Source organism: Hyperolius riggenbachi, chromosome 4 (genome assembly GCF_040937935.1).
Source record: "Hyperolius riggenbachi isolate aHypRig1 chromosome 4, aHypRig1.pri, whole genome shotgun sequence".
Classification (NCBI taxonomy): Eukaryota; Metazoa; Chordata; class Amphibia; order Anura; family Hyperoliidae; genus Hyperolius; species Hyperolius riggenbachi.
The window spans coordinates 414,401,837-414,423,713 of NC_090649.1; the positions used below are offsets into that span (position 1 = coordinate 414,401,837).

Genomic DNA, 21,877 nt, shown 5'->3' on the forward strand with positions numbered 1-21,877 from the left:
ACTGAGAAAGGAAACACACTTCACCACTCTGCAGAAGCTGCTGAAATACAATCTATGCTGTGTTCAGGTGCTTACAAAGCAAGCTACATGACAGTGCAGTTTCTAGGAGGGAAAAAAAAGTACAAGGGAGGAAATTACACCAGGCTTCAGTCAGAGACAATAAAGATGGAAAATTCCTGGAACACTTATCTTTATGTACTATATAAAATTCACCGATATCAAAATGTTGGACAGTTCAATACACATGTTCAGTGTTCTCCCCAGCATCAAATAGCTGGGCGGCCTGCCCACTTGAAGAAAGCCCTCGCCCAGCTGCCAACACGCGCCAGCCTCTCTTGTAAAATAGAGAAGCCAGCGCTGTTGAAAGCTTATCTGTGTATGAGTTTTCCCACTTCCTGGCGGGCTCCTACAGTCATTGGCCAGCATGGTAATAGGCAATCCTCCAGGAACGAGGTACGTGCAGTTTGCCTACCCGATCTTAGAGCAGGGTCACTGGAGCCTGTGCGGCTAAAATATGCCAGGTCAGGCAGAGTCAATGGAGTAGGGGGGGTGAGAAGCAGGACGGCACAGACGTGACTTGGTGAGTCCGTTCTCAATGACCTGTGCGCTTCCTGAAAATGTATGGCCAGCCAGTCACGGCCCTCCCTGAAGTTGCTGTCTCCTGTCAGATTGGCTGGACAGGAGACCTGACAAAAGTCAAAATTGGCTGAGAAGAGCCAGGCTGACGATCTGCTGTTTGATTGCTGGGATAGACATACTTAAGCCATCAGCATAGTCAGGTCAGGTTACATATGTCTCAGCTCTCACACATAAAATCTTACAGCTTTTGCAGTCTTGCATAGCAGGGCTACCAGTATGGCTTCCAGATTCGTTTAGTACGGTTGTTTTAAATGTCAATGAGTATAGTATGTACGCAGAGCCGGATTAAGGCTAAATGGGGCCCTAAGCAAAGTAACTGATTTGGGCCCCCCCATCATGTCGTAATAGAATCAGAAGATGCAGCTGCACAGCAACATGCCGCACACACCGGGGCAGCCGAGCTACTGGTTGCTATGGGCAACAGCCCGCTTTCCTCTGTGGGTGCACAATGCAGGAATAGCAGCGGCAAAATGCAGAGTGAGAGATGAATGGCTGGGACATTTGCACTCAGGGGCTGGGGCACCCCTGTGATGAGGGCGCCAGATATCACATCAGCAGCACTTTCCCCCTGCATCTCCAGCCTGGCAATAGCAGAAAGCTCTGGACACCGCCAAACCGGAAGCCGTTCCCCAGACAGAATTACATAACCACCCACACCACAGAACAACCCGATTTCCTCCCAATCTAGACAGCCACCATGCAGTCTCCATCCCAGTAAATACGATAATCCAGCAGAGAAGGCAGCCACAGCGGGGGAGAGTGACAGCACCAGATGACTCACAATCACCTATTGCGATCCAAGCAATAGAGGTCCCGTCATCCGGAGCCCATCTGTCTCCTCTAGAGTGCTGCCGCTCTGTTACTACTACTATTACTACTTCCTACCTGATCTGAGAATCAGGAAGTTCAGAGCGAGCGGCTGCACTGTAGAAGAGACAGATGGGTTTCAGATGACAGGATCTCTATCGCTTGGATCATGGATAGGTGAGTGAGCGTTTGCCATCTGCTGCTATCATTCCTCCTGCAGCTGTGGTTCTCTGTGGGAAGGGAGGGAGGAGTGGGCAGCGGCAGAGCGCACAGTAGCAGGAGGGGGACCTAGGAGGAGAGCCTGGCTCTGAAGACAATCAGCAGCACACGGCATCATTTGACAAGACGAGACAAATAACATTTATATCACGTTTTTCTCCTGGCGGACTCAAAGCGCCAGAGCTGCAGCCACTAGGACGCACCCTATAGGCAGTAGCAGTGTTAGAAAGACTTGCCTAAGGTCTCCTACTGAATAGGTGCTGGCTTACTGAACAGGCAGAGCCGAGATTCCAACCCTGGTCTCCTGTGTCAGAGGCAGAGCCCTTAAAGGGACTCCGAGCAGTGCCTGTGGGTATGCCTTTAAGCATACCCACAACTAATTAATTACATCCTCACACCTACCAGCATGATTTTTGTAATTATATCCCCCTGGGTTCCTTATATTTCATTGCATTGTGCTGAATCGAGCTGCCGACTTTGGAGAAAAGTCGTCCTGTGGCAGCGATTTCGATCGCGAAAATAGCGAAAACTAAAAGGCATAGGGCTTCTGTTTATATATCATTGGAAAGAGGAGAAAGAGAGCTTTAAAATGATATGCATCTTTCCATAGTTACTGCACTGCTCAGAGTCCCTTTAACCATTACACCATCCAGCCACCGCTGACAGGTTGGCGAGGGCTGGTTTATGTGCTGATGGGGCCCCTTTGACCCTGAATAAGGGCCCCAAGCGACTGCTTTTGTTGCCTGGTCGGTAATCCGGCCATGTATGTACGCATTGGTGGTGTGAAATGCCTGCTCATAATTATTGCATTTCACATGGCTGTTAATATAGCCCCTGGACACTATCTGCAATACCCTGCGATAGCCTCCCTCTGCAATGTGCCATCAGTGTGAATTAACAGTCATGTCAAATGCAATAATTATGAGCAAAGACACACTGGAGCCTGTGAAGATGCTAAGCAAGTTTATGCGCACGTGGTGTGATATGCTGTGTATTGGTTATTGCATTTGACATGCATGTTATTGCATGTGGTGTGCAGGGGCCATATATGATCATTAGCAGGTGTGTGTGTGTGTGTGTGTGTGTGTATCCTCCGCACACTATCTGCAATACAGTCCTCATAACATCCATATGAAAGAAGTCATGTGAAATTCAATAATCATGAGCAGGGACATTTGAGCCTATGTAGAGTAAAAGAGTAGAGTAAAGGAAGCCATACATCAGGCGACTTGGAGGCCGACTGACCATCGGATTTGATTATTCTACTCAAATTGGATGACAATCGGTGCCACCAAGTGCATGCCCGAACAACACTGCGACCAATTTTCAGGCCAAAATTGGTCGCATATATCGCTCGGACATGCTGCAAGATGTCGACCATCATACGGGTGCACGGAGGGAACAGCGAGCAATACATTTGGACGAGCAACGAAAGTGATGAAACCCCCAGTGCTGTTCCCACTAGTGTATAAATGTGCATTTAGACATTACTGGCCCTGTGTCGCCCATCATGCGCTGCCCATCCATCTTCTTCCTCCATTATCACCTCAAACACTGCCAGCATATAGCGCATGTGTGACGTTGAACGCACCACATGCTAAATGTCCCACCCGGCTACTTTTTCATGCCACACGGCTGGAAAAAAAATTCTGGAGAGAACACGGATGTTTATGTAAGAGGAACAAGCATTTTTCTGTTTTTTTTTTCCCTGGGATAGTATAGCTGTCCCTGCTGCTTTAAGCCAAGCAGGCAAGAAAATACTCGAAAAATGTTGACAGTACTTTCTCACCTACTTTTTGGTACTTTTTCAATTGCACAGTGCTGAAAGGTTATTTTTAAACATAAAAGATGGAAAATCTCCAAGGAGCAAACTTGAAAAAAATGAACTGAATGAGGGCCGTTAAGCATGAAGTTTGTACGTTCTTCTCATGTTTACAAGAGTTTCTCTGGGGGCTCTTGTGTCTTCTCACATATCAAAAACATAATGGCATTTCTGCATATTGACCTTACATTATTTTAAAGCCAATGGGTACCGCTATAAAAATAAAAAAAAGTCAGATACTCACCTAAGGAGCGGGAAGGCTCGGTCCTAATGAGCCTTCCTTCTCCTCTCCCGGTGCCCTCGGTGCTGCGCTGGCTCCCCCGTTCGCGTCCGCCGCCACAGGGACTTCAGAGGTCTTCGGGAGCACTCGGGCTTCCGAAGACGGGCCGCTCCATACTACATACGCGCGAGTGCGTCATAGAGGGCGCTCGCGCATGCGTACTATGGAGCGGCCCTGTCCTCGGGAGCCCAAGTGCTCCCGAAGGCTTCCGAAACATCCCTTCGGCTGCGGAAGTGTCAGTATTTGACCGAACTGGTCGAATACTGCCACGGGGATCCTGCGCGGGACTGGGCACCGGGAGAGGAGAGGGAAGGTTCATTAGGACCGAGCCTTCCCTCTCCTTAGGTGAGTATCTCACTTTTTTTTTTAAAACGGTAAACATTCACTTTAAGGGCATTAATTATTTCGCTTTTTCAGTGACTGATCTGAATCGTCAGTGTATTCTATAAAGTGCTACTTTATATGCTGGACCTACATAAATACAGGAAATAAATAAATACTTGTGTTTTATCCCCTAAAACAATAATAAAGCAGGAAAAATAACACTGACCGAGTTTTGGGGGGTCCTGCTTGTCGCCGTCGCTTGAATTCCGTTTGACATATTTCATCAGCCAATCAAAGATGTGCACATCACAATGGACGGAGATGTCCACTTCCTCCCACCGCTGGGAGTCTGTCGTTAAATATTCAGCGAAATACTTCATCTCAGACACTAACAGGTCACGCGGACACACAAAGTCTTCCTTCAGGTTCTTAGCTTCATCACATACATGTATAACCATATTAGGCCTTGGAAGGAAATGAAAGGTAGAGAATTTTAATACATTTTGGTTACCTCTGTACATAGATTGATAGAATGGACAGATCAGAGAATAGTGAGAATATATGTCAGGTTTTTACTGGTGTAGATCTCCCCTCCCCTTTTAGAGACACCCATTACCATTTTCCACTGTCTGTGTTTTGGTCAAAGCTGGGCTTTATAGGGAACCTAAACTGAGAAGGATATGGATTTTTCCTTTTAAATAATACCAGTTGCCTGACTCCCCTGCCGATCCTGTGTCTCGAATACTTTTAGCCACAGCCCCTCAACAAGCATGTAGATCAGGTGCTCTGACTGAAGTCAGACTGGATTAGCTGCATGCTTGTTTCAGGTGTGTGATTCAGCCACTACTGCAGCCAAAGAGATCAGCAGGTCTGCCAGGCAGCTGGTATTGTTTAAAGAGAAACATCCATATCCCTCTCAGTTAAGGTTCCCTTTAAATAAGACTAATAATACAGGTTATAGACTATGCTAAAAAAAGCACAGTATGCCCCATTCACTCCACCCTACCCCCTCTGCCATGTGCCACATTACCCATGCTTTCCGCCAGTGTTTCCTCCAATGGCACATGAGGGAGATTTCTCTTTTTCAGCAGAACATTTTCTTGTAGAGGCTGCACCAGATCTCCCTTACATAAAAAGAAAAAAAATAGGTTTATGCAATCTTTTTTTTAAAAAGAATATGTGATGAATTGAAATAAGGCCCAATAGAAATTACACTATATATGGCATTAGCAGAAAACCTGTCAAGTAGACATGATCAACGAGATGCAAATAATTTCTCCTTGTACTCAAATTTCACGCAATTGTTATGTAGCTTGAACTTGAACCAATGAAAATTGACAGGAAGTCAATTCGGATTGGTCAAATTTCAAGCTGCATATAAAAAGTTACATGAAATTTAAAGGGGTTCTGTGGGGTGTGAAATAAAACAAAAAGTGTCACTTACCAGGGGCTACTACCAGCCCCATGCAGCTATTAAGTCCCACGTAGTCACTGAAGCCTCCGCCGTTTGTCGCCAGTGACCTGCTAATTATTCGTCTAACTAGACGAATAGCTCTGTGGCCTCCCGCACCCTCGCTCCTGCGTGTGTCATCGGGTGCTTACTTACAAGAAAACTTTATATTACACCTGCGCAATAAGCTCCCGATGATGCGTGTGGGAGCGAGGACGCGCGGAGCCGCAGAGCTATTCGTCTAGTTAGACGAATAATTAGCAGGTCAACGGCAGCGACGAACGGCAGAGGCTTCAGTGACGGTGTGGGACTTAATAGCTGCAGGGGCCGGTAGAAGCCCCTGGTAAGTGACACTGTTTGTTTTATTTTACACGCCACAGAACTCTTTTAAATGCAAAGGGAAATGATTTGCATATTTCCCTTTTTCACTGTCAAGCTTGTACAACTGATGCTCACCATACACTATCACATGGGCTTTAGATCCAGTAAATGATCGGCAAGTGACTGATATTGATTATTTACCTGGGTCCCGCAGGGCACCACCCGATATTCAGTCAGATGTCTGAAAACCTTCACAGAATGTCAAACAAAATCTGATGATGTAAGCAGGGGTGTCAAACTCAAATACGAAGTGGGCCGGATTAAACACTGGGACCAAGTTGCGGGTCATCCTCAATGTCTAGTGGCCACCTCTCTCCCTTATAAAGTTACCTAGTGTCTAATGCCTCCCCCATACAGTTCCCTGATGTGTAGTGGCTCCCTCCTTCCTGTATACCGTTCCTTGGTGTCTTGTGCTGCTCTTCCTTCCTATACAGTTTCCTGGTGTCCAGTGGGTTCTCTCCCTCCCCTATTCAGTTCCCTGGTGTCTAGCGGTTGCTCACCCCCCCCCCCCCCCCCCAAGTTCCCTGGTGTCTACTGCCCAGACCCCCACCCAAGTTCCCTGGTGTCTAGTGCCCAGACCCCCACCCACCATCGATTCCCTGATAATCTAGTGCTTCACTCTGAAAGTGGATCCGAGATAAACTTTTACTCATTGCATAATTGTGTTCCCTTCATATAGTTTATAGGGCATTCCTCAAGCCAAATACTTTTTTGTTTTTGTTTTAATACTGTAATTCCCTATAAACTAAACAAGCCTCGCCCACAGGTTTTCAGACAGTAGTAAGGGCTTATGGGAGCTTAGTCTGGGCAGGGGGAGGGGGAGGTGTTACTAGCCAGAGATTTCAGAAGCAGAGGGGAGGAGAGGGGACTGAATTTACACACAGGCATTCCGATAGCATCTCCTGCCCTTAGCCTGTGACAAACAGAACATGGCTGCGCTCATTGTATCACAAGAATAAATAATCACACTTTTTAAAAACTTTTGCAGCTAGATTTGCTGTGTAAACTATCTAAACTTTAGATAAGATATATAGACAAGTTACTGGTTATAGTTAGTTTTTCATTTCGATACGCTTTAAAGGACAACTGTAGTGAGAGGTATATGGAGGCTGCCATATTGATTTCCTTTTAAACAAAACCAGTTACCTGGCTATGCTGCTGATCCTCTGCCTTTAATACTTCTAGCCATAGACCCCGAACAAGCATGCAGCAGATTAAGTCTGTCTGACATTTTTGTCAGATCGGACAAGATTAGCTGCATGCTTGTTTCTGATGGGATTCAGACAGGGCTGCCAAGCAACTGGTGTTTAAAAGGAAATAAATATGGCAGCCTCCATATCACTCTCACAACAGTTGTCCTTTAAAGGGAAGGTTCAGGGACGCTGTGAAAAAAACAAAAATCCAAATCCACTTACCTGGGGCTTCCTCCAGCCCGTGGCAGGCAGGAGGTGCCCTCGTCGCGGCTCCGCAGGCTCCCGGTCTCCTCCGGTGGCGCGCCCGACCTGGCCAGGCCGGCTGCCAGGTCGGGCTCTTCTGCGCTCCAATGTGCGGCTCACTGGTGCGCGCTGACGTCATCGGACGTCCTCCGGGCTGTTCTGTGCAGGCTCAGTAGTTCTGAGCCTGCGCAGTACAGCCCGGAGGACGTCCGATGACGTCAGCGCGCACCAGTGAGCCGCACATTGGAGCGCAGAAGAGCCCGACCTGGCAGCCGGCCTGGCCAGGTCGGGCGCGCCACCGGAGGAGACCGGGAGCCTGCGGAGCCGCGACGAGGGCACCTCCTGCCTGCCACGGGCTGGAGGAAGCCCCAGGTAAGTGGATTTGGATTTTTATTTTTTTCACAGCGTCCCTGAACCTTCCCTTTAATATAGCTTCCCTGGTGGTCTAGAGTGGGCCAAACATAATCTGTAGTGAGGAAACTACTTGAAAGCCAAATGTAATGGCTCTCATGGCCAGATTTGGCAGTTTGCCATGTAAGATGGCTGGCATCTTTAAAGTAAAGCTGTGTCCAGCTGTTTATGGAGGGAGACTTAGAACATAGTAAATTACACCTGCTCTTTCCTTCCTTTATAAAGCTGCTCCCATTGACCTATTGTCAGCATAGTTAATCATGTGATATTAGCGACAGGACTCATGAACAGTGCCCTAAATTGAAAATCTGGACTTACCTGGGGCTTCCTCCAGACCCCCCGTAGCCCTTGATGTCCCCCGGCATCCTCTTGCTCCCTTCCATGGTCCCACTGGCAGCTCCAGTAATCCAGAGACAGTGGTATAGCAACAACTGGCCAGTGGAAGTAGAATAGTAAGGGAGAAAGGGGCGGGCACAATTTATGACTGAGGCTCGAGTCTCCCCTCAAACAGAAGAACACAAGTTCACTTTATGTTTGACATTTGAAGGTTTCATGCATCAGCACAGGTGCTCTACACACTGAGGGTCCCCCAGTCTACTAGCAAATTCAGGCTAGTGGGGTGATCAGGCTTCACATATGGTTTACATGACTGATCCATAGCCATTTCTCTGGATTATTTACAATGTTAATACTTTACACATGGCTGTGGAGTCGGAGTAATTTCGGGTACCTGGAGTCGGCGGTTTCATAAACTGAGAAGTCGGATAATTTTTGTACCAAATCCACAGCCCTGGTAAGTATTAGACTAAGGAGTCGGGGAGTCTGAGTCTGAGCTATTTTGGGTACCTGGAGTCGGAGGTTTCATAAACTGAGGAGTTGGATGATTTTTGTACCGACTCCACAGTCCTGACTTTACAGACTGAAGTAGTGCAAGACTATATAAAGGATTACTGATTTCTGTTATATCCAACTGTATTGGTATCTGCAATGGGTCAGTGGGAAAATGTTTTATGCATAACAATGTTTTAAAGAGGAACTCCAGTGAAAATAATGTAATAAAAAAAGTGCTTCATTTTTTACAATAATTATGTATAAATGATTTAGTCAGTGTTTGCCCATTGTAAAATCTTTTAAATTCCTGATTTACATTTTGACATTTATTACATGGTGACATTTTTACTGTTGGCAGGTGATGTAGCTGCTGCATGCTTTTTTGGCAGTTGGAAGCAGCTGTAAACAGCTATTTCCCACAATGCAACAAGGTTCACAGACAGGAAACTGCCAGGAGTACCACGGTCCTCAGAGTTTCTTGTGGGAGGGGTTTCACCACAATATCAGTTATACTGCGCCCCCTGATGGCCTGTTTGTGAAAAGGAATAGATTTCTCATGTAAAAGGGGGTATCAGCTACTGATTGGGATAAAGTTCAATTCTTGGTCGGAGTTTCTCTTTAAAATATGTGCACATAAGAAAACCTGTCAGAACTACAATACATATACTGTATATACAGTATTAAAAAAACCAACTTACACCAAGTACTGAAAAGAGCAGGATCATCAACAAGGCAACCTAAGCAGTTGCCTAAGGCCTAATGGTGTCAAGGAGTCCAGCTGCCACCCTCCTGACGCCTCTCCCATCTTGGAATACCCAAAGGGGAGTAAAAGCTACTACCTTGCCTAGGGGCCCCATTTTATCTTATTAATCTCTGGAAACACTGGATGCTTGCAGTGCAGAAGAAACCATATAAACAGAACACTAAATGACACCACAGCTAGAGGGTTACCTGTAGTGGAGGTGGTGCCTCGTCCTGCTGTTACATTCTCCTGGTCCTCAGTGGAATCCAGCAGGGAAGACTTAATATAGGTAGCCAGGCTTTCCAGAGGAATCCCTCCTGTTGCCAGCAGTGGGTTATATTGATTGTCAACAGGCGACGTCCCACTGCTCTTTAGCTCTTCATATCTTTTGGCACACTGGGCAAATAAACAGATCAATAAATCATGCTGGAATATCTGCATATAAGCTTGTCTACAGATGTATACAGTACATGGTGATCACCAAAACGTGCCTACAAACATTAGATCACTCATCCGTCTGTATGTCACATTGTAGAGAGTAGAGTTCTGTGTGAGAATAAGGTTAGGCTTAGCTGTAGTAACATATCAGTAGCATTTACAGATATATTTTTTTATCGGAATTACCACTGTAAAATAGTAGAATAGCGGTAAATATTACTGATATTCTACTACTGGCTATTTCCTGGAGTCTATTTTGCCTACGTGCTTTTATTAAATTGTGACACAAATAGCAATAAAACTCCATGCAAATTTCAAACCATTCACTGTTATCCAAATCTGGAAAAAATAAAATTGTAAATATATATTGTACAGGACTCCAGGGATGGGTCCTGGATGGCAGATATATTCCGCCTTATTTTAGGCTCTTTTAGGACAGGTAGGGACTGGGAATGAGCCCGGGGTAGTGTAGCAACCAACGGTTGCTATGTTCTGTTTCAGGGCCCGGAGCTCTGGAACAGGGAAGGAAGGTAACTGGGCGGGCCTCCCTGTTCCACCCCAGTCCATACCTGGTTTTGAAAACAGCCAGACAGAAAAATATCTGTAGCTCTGAACAGGGGGCGGGCGGTGAAGGAGTGCAGCAGGTGTGCTGCAAGGTGGATGTGTGTTGGCCTCCTGCGCTGGGAGGATAGAGTGGACAGCTTGCTGGATTCATCCGCTATATTTCCAAAAACCGGACTGTTTTCTGGACTACAATATTGCTCAGAGAGCAAGGACTTTGTTTCTCTACAAAAGCTGAAGTAAGCTACTTTGTTTGCTGGAATTATTTACCTTTGGCTGGAGAAAAGCTTATTTTGTTTGTGTTCAGCTAAAATAAAACTGGACTTTCTGTTACCTCTACAGTAGTTCCCGTGAACCCCCAAACATATATATATATATATATATATATATATATATTATATATATATATATATATATATATATATATAACAATTTTATTTTTTTTCCATAATATATTTCCGCATTCAGATGTGGTAGTTTCTGTATATAGTTCCGCCGCTGCGCACGCGATTGGCTAATGTGGAGTGTGGGTCTACTGGATGTCCTCGCAGTGATTGGACATAGTCCTATGGCAGACGCTGTAGGCTATACTACGATTGGATACTATGATCCTTGAGTATATCTTGCTTTTTCCACATGTATTTTATACATGTGAGGCAGTTGGTGAGTATCCACATTGTAGGTAAAATGTATGATAGTATTAGGAGATCAGATGCAATATATGAGAAGTAACTTTGGATGTTTATTCGAATGTATCACTATGTGGTTTCCTATTGGATGTCTGGGAAACATGAATATGAATATACAGTGGTGTGAAAAACTATTTGCCCCCTTCCTGATTTCTTATTCTTTTGCATGTTTGTCACACTTAAATGTTTCTGCTCATCAAAAACCGTTAACTATTAGTCAAAGATCACATAATTGAACACAAAATGCAGTTTTAAATGATGGTTTTTATTATTTAGTGAGAAAAATAACTCAAAACCTACATGGCCCTGTGTGAAAAAGAAATTGCCCCCTGAACCTAATAACTGGTTGGGCCACCCTTAGCAGCAATAACTGCAATCAAGCGTTTGCGATAACTTGCAACGAGTCTTTTACAGCGCTCTGGAGGAATTTTGGCCCACTCATCTTTGCAGAATTGTTGTAATTCAGCTTTATTTGAGGGTTTTCTAGCATGAACCGCCTTTTTAAGGTCATGTCACAACATCTCAATAGGATTCAGGTCAGGACTTTGACTAGGCCTCTCCAAAGTCTTCATTTTGTTTTTCTTCAGCCATTCAGAGGTGGATTTGCTGGTGTGTTTTGGGTCACTGTCCTGCTGCAGCACCCAAGATCGCTTCAGCTTGAGTTGACGAACAGATGGCCGGACATTCTCCTTCAGGATTTTTTGGTAGAGATTAGAATTCATGGTTCCATCTATCACAGCAAGCCTTCCAGGTCCTGAAGCAGCAAAACAACCCCAGACCATCACACTACCACCACATTTTACTCTTGGTATGATGTTCTTTTGCTGAAATGCTGTGTTACTTCTACACCAGATGTAACGAGACACGCATCTTCCAAAAAGTTCAACTTTTGTCTCGTCGGTCCACAAGGTATTTTCCCAAAAGTCTTGCCAATCATTGAGATGTTTTTTTAGCAAAATTGAGACGAGCAATGTTCTTTTTGCTTAAAAGTGGTTTGCGCCTTGGATATCTGCCATGCAGACCGTTTTTGCCCAGTCTCTTTCTTATGGTGGAGTCATGAACAATGACCTTAATTGAGGCAAGTGAGGCCTGCAGTTCTTTAGATGTTGTCCTGGGGTCTTTTGTGGCCTCTCGGATGAGTTTTCTCTGCGCTCTTGGGGTAATTTTGGTCGGCCAGCCACTCCTGGGAAGGTTCATCACTGTTCCATGTTTTTGCCATTTGTGGATAATGGCTCTCACTGTGGTTCACTGGAGTCCCAAACCTTTAGAAATGGCTTTATAACCTTTACCAGACTGATATATCTCAATTACAGTACTTTGTTCTCATTTGTTCCTTAATTTCTTTGGATCTTGGCATGATGTCTAGCTTTTGAGGTGCTTTTGGTCTACTTCTCTGTGTCAGATAGTTCCTATTTAAGTGATTTCTTGATTGAAACAGGTGTGGCACTAATCAGGCCTGGGGGTGACTACAGAAATTGAACTCAGGTGTGATAAACCACAGTTATTTTTTAACAAGGGGGGCAATCACTTTTTCACACAGGGCCATGTAGATTGAGTTTTTTTTTCTCACTAAATAATAAAAACCATCATTTAAAACTGCATTTTGTGTCCAATTAGGTTATCTTTGACTAATAGTTAACGGTTTTTGATGAGCAGAAACATTTAAGTGTGACGAACATGCAAAAGAATAAGAAATCAGGAAGGGGGCAAATAGTTTTTCACACCACTGTATGTTAATCTTGCAGTTTTCTATGTGGTCCTCTCTGAGGCTTTAAATGAACTCTTGTATGGACTAGAGGACATTGTGGGCTGGTCATGATTTGAGAAAGGACCTACGATGGCCCGAAACGCCTTTGCGTCATCATTTTTGCACAAACCCACAGATGGATTTTAATTGTTTTTATGAGCTATAAATAAAGACACAATTTTTGATGGTGCCGATCGTATGGAGTATATTATAAGAGGTGCACCTAGACAGCCAGAGGAGGATCGAGGCAGCTCGGAATGACTGCGAGGGAACGAACGGCCTGAAGGGGCCTGGTGGAAGCTCCAGGGATGTATGGATGCTTTTTATTTCATCTCAGGTTTCCTTTAAAGCACTAGTTCAAAGTTGTGTTTTTAAATGTGTATTGTGTGGGATATCTCATAACTTTTCATGAACAAACTTTTATGTGTAACATTAAATTACCCGGTTGGCTGGGTTTGCCAAACTCACTTACTGTTTAATGTCAGATGCTGTTTGGTAAGACTGAAGGACATAACCTCTGCCCCATATAAACCCCTCCCCATTCCATCATCGACTCCAAATTAAGGAGGAGCTAGGCCTTTAAATGTGAATACTGTATAGAGGTGTTCACCTGACACCTCCCATTCCCAAATCAAGGATTCTGATAGGACACAGTAAGCAACAGCGCCTCTTCTGCACTTTTTCAGTACCAGATTTGCTCCAGGTCTGCTTGCACTGGTTTTAATAAATCTGCCTGACTGTTCTAACCCGGTTAGCACTGGGGTATGGATGTGCTAACGGGGCCCGAAACGTTTTCTAAGTGGAAGCACCATGTTTTAAAGGGATACTGTAGGGGGGGGGGGGGGGAAATGAGCTGAACTTACCAGGGGCTTCTAATGGTCCCCCGCAGACATCCTGTACCCGCGCAGCCGCTCACCGATGCTCTGGCCCCGCCTCCGGTTCACTTCTGGAATTTCTGACTTTAAAGTCAGAAAACCACTGCGCCTGCGTTGCCGTGTCCTCGATCCCGCTGATGTCATCAAGAGCGCACAGCGCAGGCCCAGTGTGGTCTGTGTCTGCGCAGTACACTCCTGGTGACATCAGCGGGAGCGAGGACACGGCAACGCAGGCGCAGTGGTTTTCTGACTTTAAAGTCAGAAATTCCAGAAGTGAACCGGAGGCGGGGCCGGAGCATCGGTGAGTGGCTGCGACAACACAGGATGTCTGCGGGGGACCATTAGAAGCCCCGGGTAAGTTCAGCTCATTTTCCCCCGACCTCCCTACAGTATCCCTTTAAGTTGTCTGTATAATTAGTAAGCACACAATTGTCCCTGTATGCAGATGGCCCAGAATAAAATGATAGCACATAGCAACTTAAAAGGGAACCTTAACAGATATGAAGGCTGCCATATTTATTTTCGTTTAAACAATACCAGTTGCCCGTCAGTCCTGCTGATTCTCTCCATAATACATTTTAGATTTAGACCCTGAACAAGCATGCAGATCAGATGTTTGACAAAAATCTGACAAGATTACCCACATGCTTTTTTCATGTGAGAGATTCAGACACAACTGATGCCAGAAAGATCAGCATGACCGCCAGGCAACTGGTATTGCCTAAAAGGAAATAAATAAGCCTCTATATACCTCTAACTTCAGTTTCCCTTTAAGCATGTTTTTGACAGTGCTGCATTAACCATTGCCTATATCTCTATTCTCTTTGCTCAGCGCTACTGCTGTCATGACTCTGCACCTAACTTGTACATTTCTATTTTAACCCTGTTTTTTTTAGTCTTGAGTTTCCCTTACTTTTTTTCTTTGTTGTAGATTCAGTTTTTAAAGGGTACCTGGGATGAAGCTAATGCCCTTATCTATACTTCCTTGGGGCTTCCTCCAGCCCCATGAAGTGTGACCTCTCCATTGTCTAGTTACCCCCGATAATCTGGTCAATCGTGCTCTTCAACACATGCATGGTGGCACACGTGCGCACCCACATGCCTGGGAGCATTCTGTACCTGCGTACGCTCCCGGCTGTGGGAGCACAGAAGTGGGTGCATGCACAGCTAAGCCATGCATTAGGCCTGAAAGATAAAATCGAATTTAAATCGAAATCGCGATCACCAAGATCACAATTTCAGAATCGTCAAAGCGGCGAATATCGCGATCACGTCCTTTCCACAAGAGGAAGTTTGAAGAAGCGCCTTCAAACTTTCCCAAAGTCCCAGTGCCCGCAGTGTTGGACATACCTTCCATCCTCTATCGCCCTCTGCCGCCTCTTGTGCTTGGCAAAACTTTGGGTTCCTGAATGTCACATGATATACAGGAAGTATGCTGTGCATTAGAGCCTGCAGGAGGCAAAGTGGATAGACGGGCATCGCTGGACTCGTGCTTGAAGCTATGTCCACAACTGATGCAACTTGGGGGACAGAGGAGGCACAGAGAGAGACACAGAGGGGGCACAGAGAGAAACAGAGTGGGCACAGAGACACAAAGGAGGCAAGAGAGAGACCCAGAGGAGGCATGAAGAGGCAAAGGGGGCACAATGAGAGACGGGGACAAAGGGGAGACAGGCACAAAGGGAGGAACAAAGCTTGATTTGAAGGAAATCGTGAATCTAATCAAAATCGTAATTTTGGACAGAAATCGCTCAATTCAATTTTTTCCTAAAATCGTTCAGGCCTACCGTGCATGTGCAGTGGCCAGCCAGATTAGCGGAGGGGATTAGAAGGTAACGGAGCTGCCCGAGAGGGCAGCAAGGGAGCCCACGCACCTCATGGGGCTGAAACAAGCCCCAGGTAAGTATAAATAAGGACATTAGCATCTCAGATTCTCAATTCAGCTCCCAACACTTCTATTCCACATTCTTTGAACTCTGCAGGTTTTTTTTCCCACACTAGTTTTAACAGTTTTAGGTGTAATATCAGTTTCTAACTTTAGCTTCAGTCTTGAGACACGTTCTTCTCTCCCCATGTTCTCAGTACACACAGATCTGGACACCATTTCTCAGAGCTTTCATTGGGTCAGTGTAATAAATGGCAGGACTCCGTGGGGAGTGTTAAAGCGGACCTGAATTCGGAACTTCTTCTCTGCTCTTAAAGATACGCACCAGGAAGATAATCGGTATATAGTATACAACTAGAAAAAGTACAGAATGCAAAGTCATAGTCTGTCTAATATTTACCGTTTGCACACGATTGAAATGTTTGTAACTACCCCACATTTCAGCACTGCTCCCATTCATTCGGCAATTACTTTATCACCAATAAATAACCTCTCTATTTTTTTCAGGACAGATAGGCTTTTTTGGGGTGATTTTTTAATGCTATTTTACGGGGAAAAGAATATATACACACTGTACACTATTTCTATACTTTACACTATTTTCTCCATTTTCATCCAATATAGTTTTAAAACAAATAGTGCTATTTTGGATAATATCTCCATTATCCTAGTAATCACACAGGGCACTGAGCAGGACACGAGGAATGGAGAACCTGGAGGTGTATAGTGGAGGCAGCAGTGGATACTAAAGAAGAAGATCACATTTATAGCGTCTGGAGCGAGGGGGAAAGGAGCGCAGCAGCAGTATCAGTTGTAGTATTGAAGTGATAATGTAATGCAGCGTAGTGTTAATGTAGTGCAGTGTAGTGTATTGCTGTGTAGCATAGTTGGTAGGGCAGCAGGGATTAGTGTAACTGCTGGGGGCAGTAGTGTAGATAAGCGACAGATTTGAGGGGGGGGCACCAGGTTTAGTTTTTTTTCCCCGATTTTTTTCACTCTAAACCTAGGTGTGTCTTGTAGTCCGGAGCAGCTTATAGTCTGAAAAATAAAGTATTTGCACACAGTTAAAATTATTCCACATATAGCCAACTTAAAAGAGACTCTGAAGCGAGAATAAATCTCGCTTCAGAGCTCATAGTTAGCAGGGGCATGTGTGCCCCTGCTAAAACGCCGCTATCGCGCGGCTAAAAGGGGGTCCTTTACCCCCCCAAATCCCCTCCGTGCAGCCGGGGATCTCTTCCGGATTGAGGCAGGGCTAACCGCCGCATCCCTGCCCCACGCGCGTCTGTCAGCGCGTATCTCCGCCTCTCCCGCGCCCCTCTCAGACTTCCTTCGCTGAGAGGGGCGGGAGAGGCGGCGATGCGCCGCTGATAGACGCGACTAGAGGCAGGGATGCAGCCGTTAGCCCTGCCTCTAGGAGCAGCAAAATCTACGACCAATTTGGTAGTTGATTTTGCGGGGGGGGGGGGTGTTTGGGGGTGAAGGGACCCCCGTTTAGCCGCGGGATAGCGGGGTTTTAGCAGGGGCACACATGCCCCTGCTAACTATGAGCTCTGAAGCGAGAATTATTCTCGCTTCAGTGTCTCTTTAAAAACTTGTGTTAAGTCTAAGATGTGCATTTCTTGTGAGCAATTTTGAAAAAATGTATATGGTATGTATGGCTGTTCAAAACATGCTGAGGACATGTATTGCTGTTAGCATTGGGCCATGTCTGAAGGCTGGATAATACAAGCAAGTCCAATATAATTTTCCTTTAATAACCAGGACAAAACATAATGGAACTCACCCTCTGAGGTCTTGCAGGCAGCAAATACAGTAGTAGAAGAGTAGTGGAGCCAGCACAGAAGTCTGTAGCCGGGGTAAGGTCATCATCCAAGGTTAGTAGCCAGGAAAATCGTCAGCCAAGTCAGAAGCCCAGATTACGGTCAGCAGAACAGTTGTGTATTTACAGAATGGAGGGAAAGTCTAGCCTTGTAATGCTAGGGTTCAATCCTTGCAAATAAATCATCTGCATAGAGTCTGTACGTTTTCTCAGTTTTTCTGTGGGTTTCCTCCAAGCACTCCAGTTTTCTTCCACATCCCAAAAAAATATTGGTAGTTTAATTGGCTTCCCACCATAAACATTGTTTGGATTGTGAAACCGATGGACAGTTAGTGACATTCATTTATCAATGTACTCTGTACAGTTCTGTAGAAGATGTCAGGGATATAAGTAATAATATAAAAACAAAACAAAACACACAAAACAAAAACAAAAAAAAACTACAAAAAAAAAAAAAAAAAGTCTAATAATTGAGAATTGTATGATAGGCCTCAAAACACTTAATAAGGCACAGTCCTGGTCGTGAAGGGCATTTTGGGCAGTGGTATCTGGAGTCTCTTCTTATTTTATGTTTGGCGCATACTTTACATTTTCTTTGTGGGTACTGTCTTGCAGCAGTAGGGGGCAGGGGGACAGGAAAATGCCTGTCGCGAAGTCTCATTACCTCTTCTGAATCAACTTGGTATGTGCTTGGATGGGCCGTGCTATGAGATTTATAGCCCGATTCATATATAAGCGATGATATCACTTCTCGTTGGTATGTCAGGAATGAGCCTTCATTGCCCGATTTCTGATAGATCACAAATGAATTGTGCATGGCCATTTGGAATAGGTATATTCCTGCCTTCTTGAACCAAGACTTCCTCTTTCTTTCCACTTGGTATGGAGCCAACATTTGATCTGACATAACAACAGATGCCATGTGTTTGTTGTAATCCGCAATGGCCACGGGCTTCTGCATTTCCTCTCTCCTCGAACATACTGATGTGGTAGCCTCATTGTGGATGGATGTCAATATGAGCATATCCCTTTTGTCCCTAAACTTTAGAGCAAGGAGCTCATTGCAGCGAAGACTATATGCCTCTCCCTTTTTTAATCTTTTGCTGATGACCTCCAGGGGCAGGCCAGAGTGACTTGGCCTTATGGTACCACATGCTACAGTCTTTGCTGCATATAAACATTTAAATAGGGGCACACTGGCTAAAAAATTGTCTGCATACAAATGGTAGCCTTGATTCAGCAAGGGACTGATCAGATCTATGACTATTTTGCTAGTGCTATCCATATATGGTGGACACCAAGCAAATTCCATCGGAGTATCATTGCCTTCAAAAATTCTAAAGGCATAGGTGTAGCCTGTCCCACTTTCACACAACTTATAAAACTTGACCCCATACCGGGCGCGTTTGTTGGGAATGTACTGCCTGATCTCCAGTCTGCCATGAAATGGCATGAGGGACTCGTGTACTGAAATGTTCATTTCTGGCATGTAGACCTCTCTGAACTTCTCATTTAGGTGCCACAAAAGAGGCCTCAATTTGAAAAGGTGGTCATGGGCTGGATCATCCTTAGGCAGATTTCTAGTATTGTCATTGAAATGCAAACACTTGATTAGCATTTCGTAGCGTGTCCTGGTCATAGTGGCTTCATATAAGGGTGTGCATTGAATTGGATTTCTTGACCAGTAGTCACGCAGCTGTGGTTTCTTGACAAGACCCATATTAAGTGTCAGACCAAGAAACACCTTTATCTCAGGCACGTTAGTGGGCCTCCATCTTACACCAAAGCCTGAGTTGGTTAAGCTGTATTGTGCAGCATACAGATTGGTCTGCTCCACAATATGCTCTAAAATGGTGTCTGTAATAAATAGAGCAAAAAAATCTACAGCCTTTAGATTTTCGGTGGGCACCAGTACACCACTTGATGCTGTAAAAATAGGGATTTCTGGTTCCACCATATAAGGAGGTAACCACTGGTCGTTGGATACCCTTTGTCGGGAGATAGTTCGCCTCCTGGCTGCCCTCTGACCGCTGTCACTAGCTACATTATCTGCTGTACTGGGACCTTGCTGCCCCTCATCAGCCAAATTACTGTCGCTAAGGTGAGCCTCTTCTTCCTTCTTCGCCCTGCGAGATGGCGGTCCTGACCACTCCGAGCTAGAGTCGCTGTCAGACAGCGACTCAGAATCAGACACAGGGAGCCACTTGGTGCTTGGTGACTCCTCCTCACTGTCACTGCAACACTCTAGAAGGGCACGTGCCTCTTCAACAGTGTACAGCCTTGTCGTCATTTTATAGATGAACAAAGAACTAGCTAGGTGGGCAGATAACCTATAAGAGGGGATAGAATGGGTTACTGGGAATAGTATGGGGTAAAAGTTTTATACAGTTTAATAATCCGCATTTCCTTACACCTCAGAACGCAAATCTGAAGTAACAGATCTGCTGTGAGAGAGACTTTGTTGGCTATGGCCCGCAAGACCGCCTTTAGCCTTGCTTTAGAATCGCCAGTGACTGCAAAAGTGCTAGGCTAATGAAAGTCAATGGAGGAGAGCTCACAGGAGCAACTGCAATTAGGAAAATCGCAATTGTGGGTCCTGCAGCAGTTTTGGAGCAATTGCGCTCAATACAAAAGACACAGATGCTGCAAACTTGCTTTGTAAAAGTGATTTTGCAGCAATCTCACTACCTGAACAACAAAAATCGTTGTACAAAACGCTTGAAAATTGCTGAGCAACTGCGATCTGCAAACACAAGTCAGTGCTTGGCGCCTGTTACTATAGCAAGTATTCTGACAAAACAGCAAAAGGTACAAATTAGCTCAGGGAACACATGTACCCTTACAGCAATCAGTTCTGACTCGGGAGCCATCAGAAGCACGCACATGCGCCGCCACCGTGATTCAATCTCAACTGGTTTTGTCTGAATGATTGCTGTTAAATGTCTTATTTTTTTCAACCAAACCAACAATTTAACTATGGTATTGGGAATAGTTTGGGTTCTTTAATGCGGAGGATCAATTAAGTACATTTTTTTTTCAATTTAAATGATCTTATTGAAAATGTGATTGTACCGTTAATGGACACCTTCATGGGTTAGGAGCAGTATCATTTATGTAGTATGGTGAGGTAACTTGCTCTTGAACTCGCAGGCACATTTCTAACCAAAGCTCGGTGTGATTTTACTTCAGAAAGACAATTCCATACATGCCTTTTGTTCATACATGGTTTTCAGAAGATAGTCAATGCTCACTATTGAGTCCGTCTGTAAGGAGCTTGACTGTAGCGTAAACACACTGTTCTCCGGGAGCTCAAAGGCAGAAAAAAAATCCAGTAGAAGCCAGTATAAAAAGTTACTTAGAAACATCAGCTCTGCAAGATAAATGTAAAGCACATTCTGCAGCTTTGCCCAGCACAGTAAGAGGACACTGTACACTATTTAAACAATGTTTTATAGGCATGTAGAAAATAGCAGAGCTGAGATCAAGTGAGGTACAGTTCAGCTGAGGTTTACTTTAAGGGATACTGGGATTAACATTTCAGAGCCGATAACCCACTGTAAGGCTCCCCATCAGATCCTATATCCCAATTTCCGCCACACTTTTCACCTATAGCCAAGACCGCGCTTGAACAGGCGACAGACTGCGTCGAACCTGACGTCGGTCGATTCCAGAACTTGTGCATGCACGAAACAGAATCCAAGCCAATGAAGTACCTGAAAGCCAAGCAAAGAGTCTAGGAACTAGCCCAAGGTTTACACCAGGGACAGATGACTCAATCCAGGGGTCATGCAAACTCGTGGTCAGGAGCAAGCCAGGGGTCACACACAGAAGTTCAACCAGCCCAACGGATACACCAGGGATTAAGCAGGAGAGTAATGATCAGTACAGGGGAGCAATCAAACGTAGTCCAGAGGTCAGGCAAAGCTATGAACAGAATAAAGATCCAGATATCACCCAGCAGTTTAGTAAGCCAATTAACTACTAGCACCGGCGGGAATTTACAGACTGAGGAAGAAGCCTTTCATAGGCGTGGCCACACAAACGGAACTACAAGTCCCAGAAGCCACCAACTGCCTGAACAACAGGGTGACCAGAGGGACAATCTTGTCCTGGAAGAAGATTCTCCCCCAGCAGACTACGCCGCCCCCGCTCCACCGAAAGGAACGCGCGTGCTCGTCTAAAAGCATTCGGAGCCGTTCACGCATGCGCGCGCACTGATTCTAGATGCTGCGCAAGAACAGTGGAAGCCGACTTCCGGAAATACTGAGCGTTTATTTGCAAGATCGTGTGATACCCGCTCTGAGCGGACAGTGGACACAGCCCTACAGAGATAAGCGTCACGATCGCAGTGCTTTCCTAGTACATGAATGTACGCCTCCTGTAAGGATGATGCCTGCTTTAACAATGCTGAGAAATTAAACTTATTTGCCGATTGTTGTGCTGAGCTATCTCTATGAGGCCACATACCTGCACCTGTCTACTTCATCAGCAATAGCACTTGGCACTAAAATAGTACTA

The 21,877-nt window shown here is 45.2% G+C and overlaps 1 protein-coding gene across 11 annotated transcripts in view; it reads right to left on the reverse strand.

Moving 5' to 3' along the window:
* SANBR (SANT and BTB domain regulator of CSR) overlaps positions 1–21,877 on the reverse strand; it is a 97,221-nt gene that overhangs the window by 47,662 nt on the left and 27,682 nt on the right. For 10 of the 11 annotated variants that reach the window (XM_068232395.1, XM_068232394.1, XM_068232397.1 and 7 more), the window contains exons 4-6: positions 9,552–9,738; positions 5,122–5,215; positions 4,318–4,556 (exon numbers count right to left, since the gene is read on the reverse strand). In XM_068232395.1, coding sequence (XP_068088496.1) covers positions 4,318–4,556; positions 5,122–5,215; positions 9,552–9,738 — 520 coding nt within the window. Of the gene's footprint in view, positions 1–4,317; positions 4,557–5,121; positions 5,216–9,551; positions 9,739–17,323; positions 17,419–21,877 lie in introns of those variants that run through there. The other variant, XM_068232402.1, reaches the window with a different exon arrangement.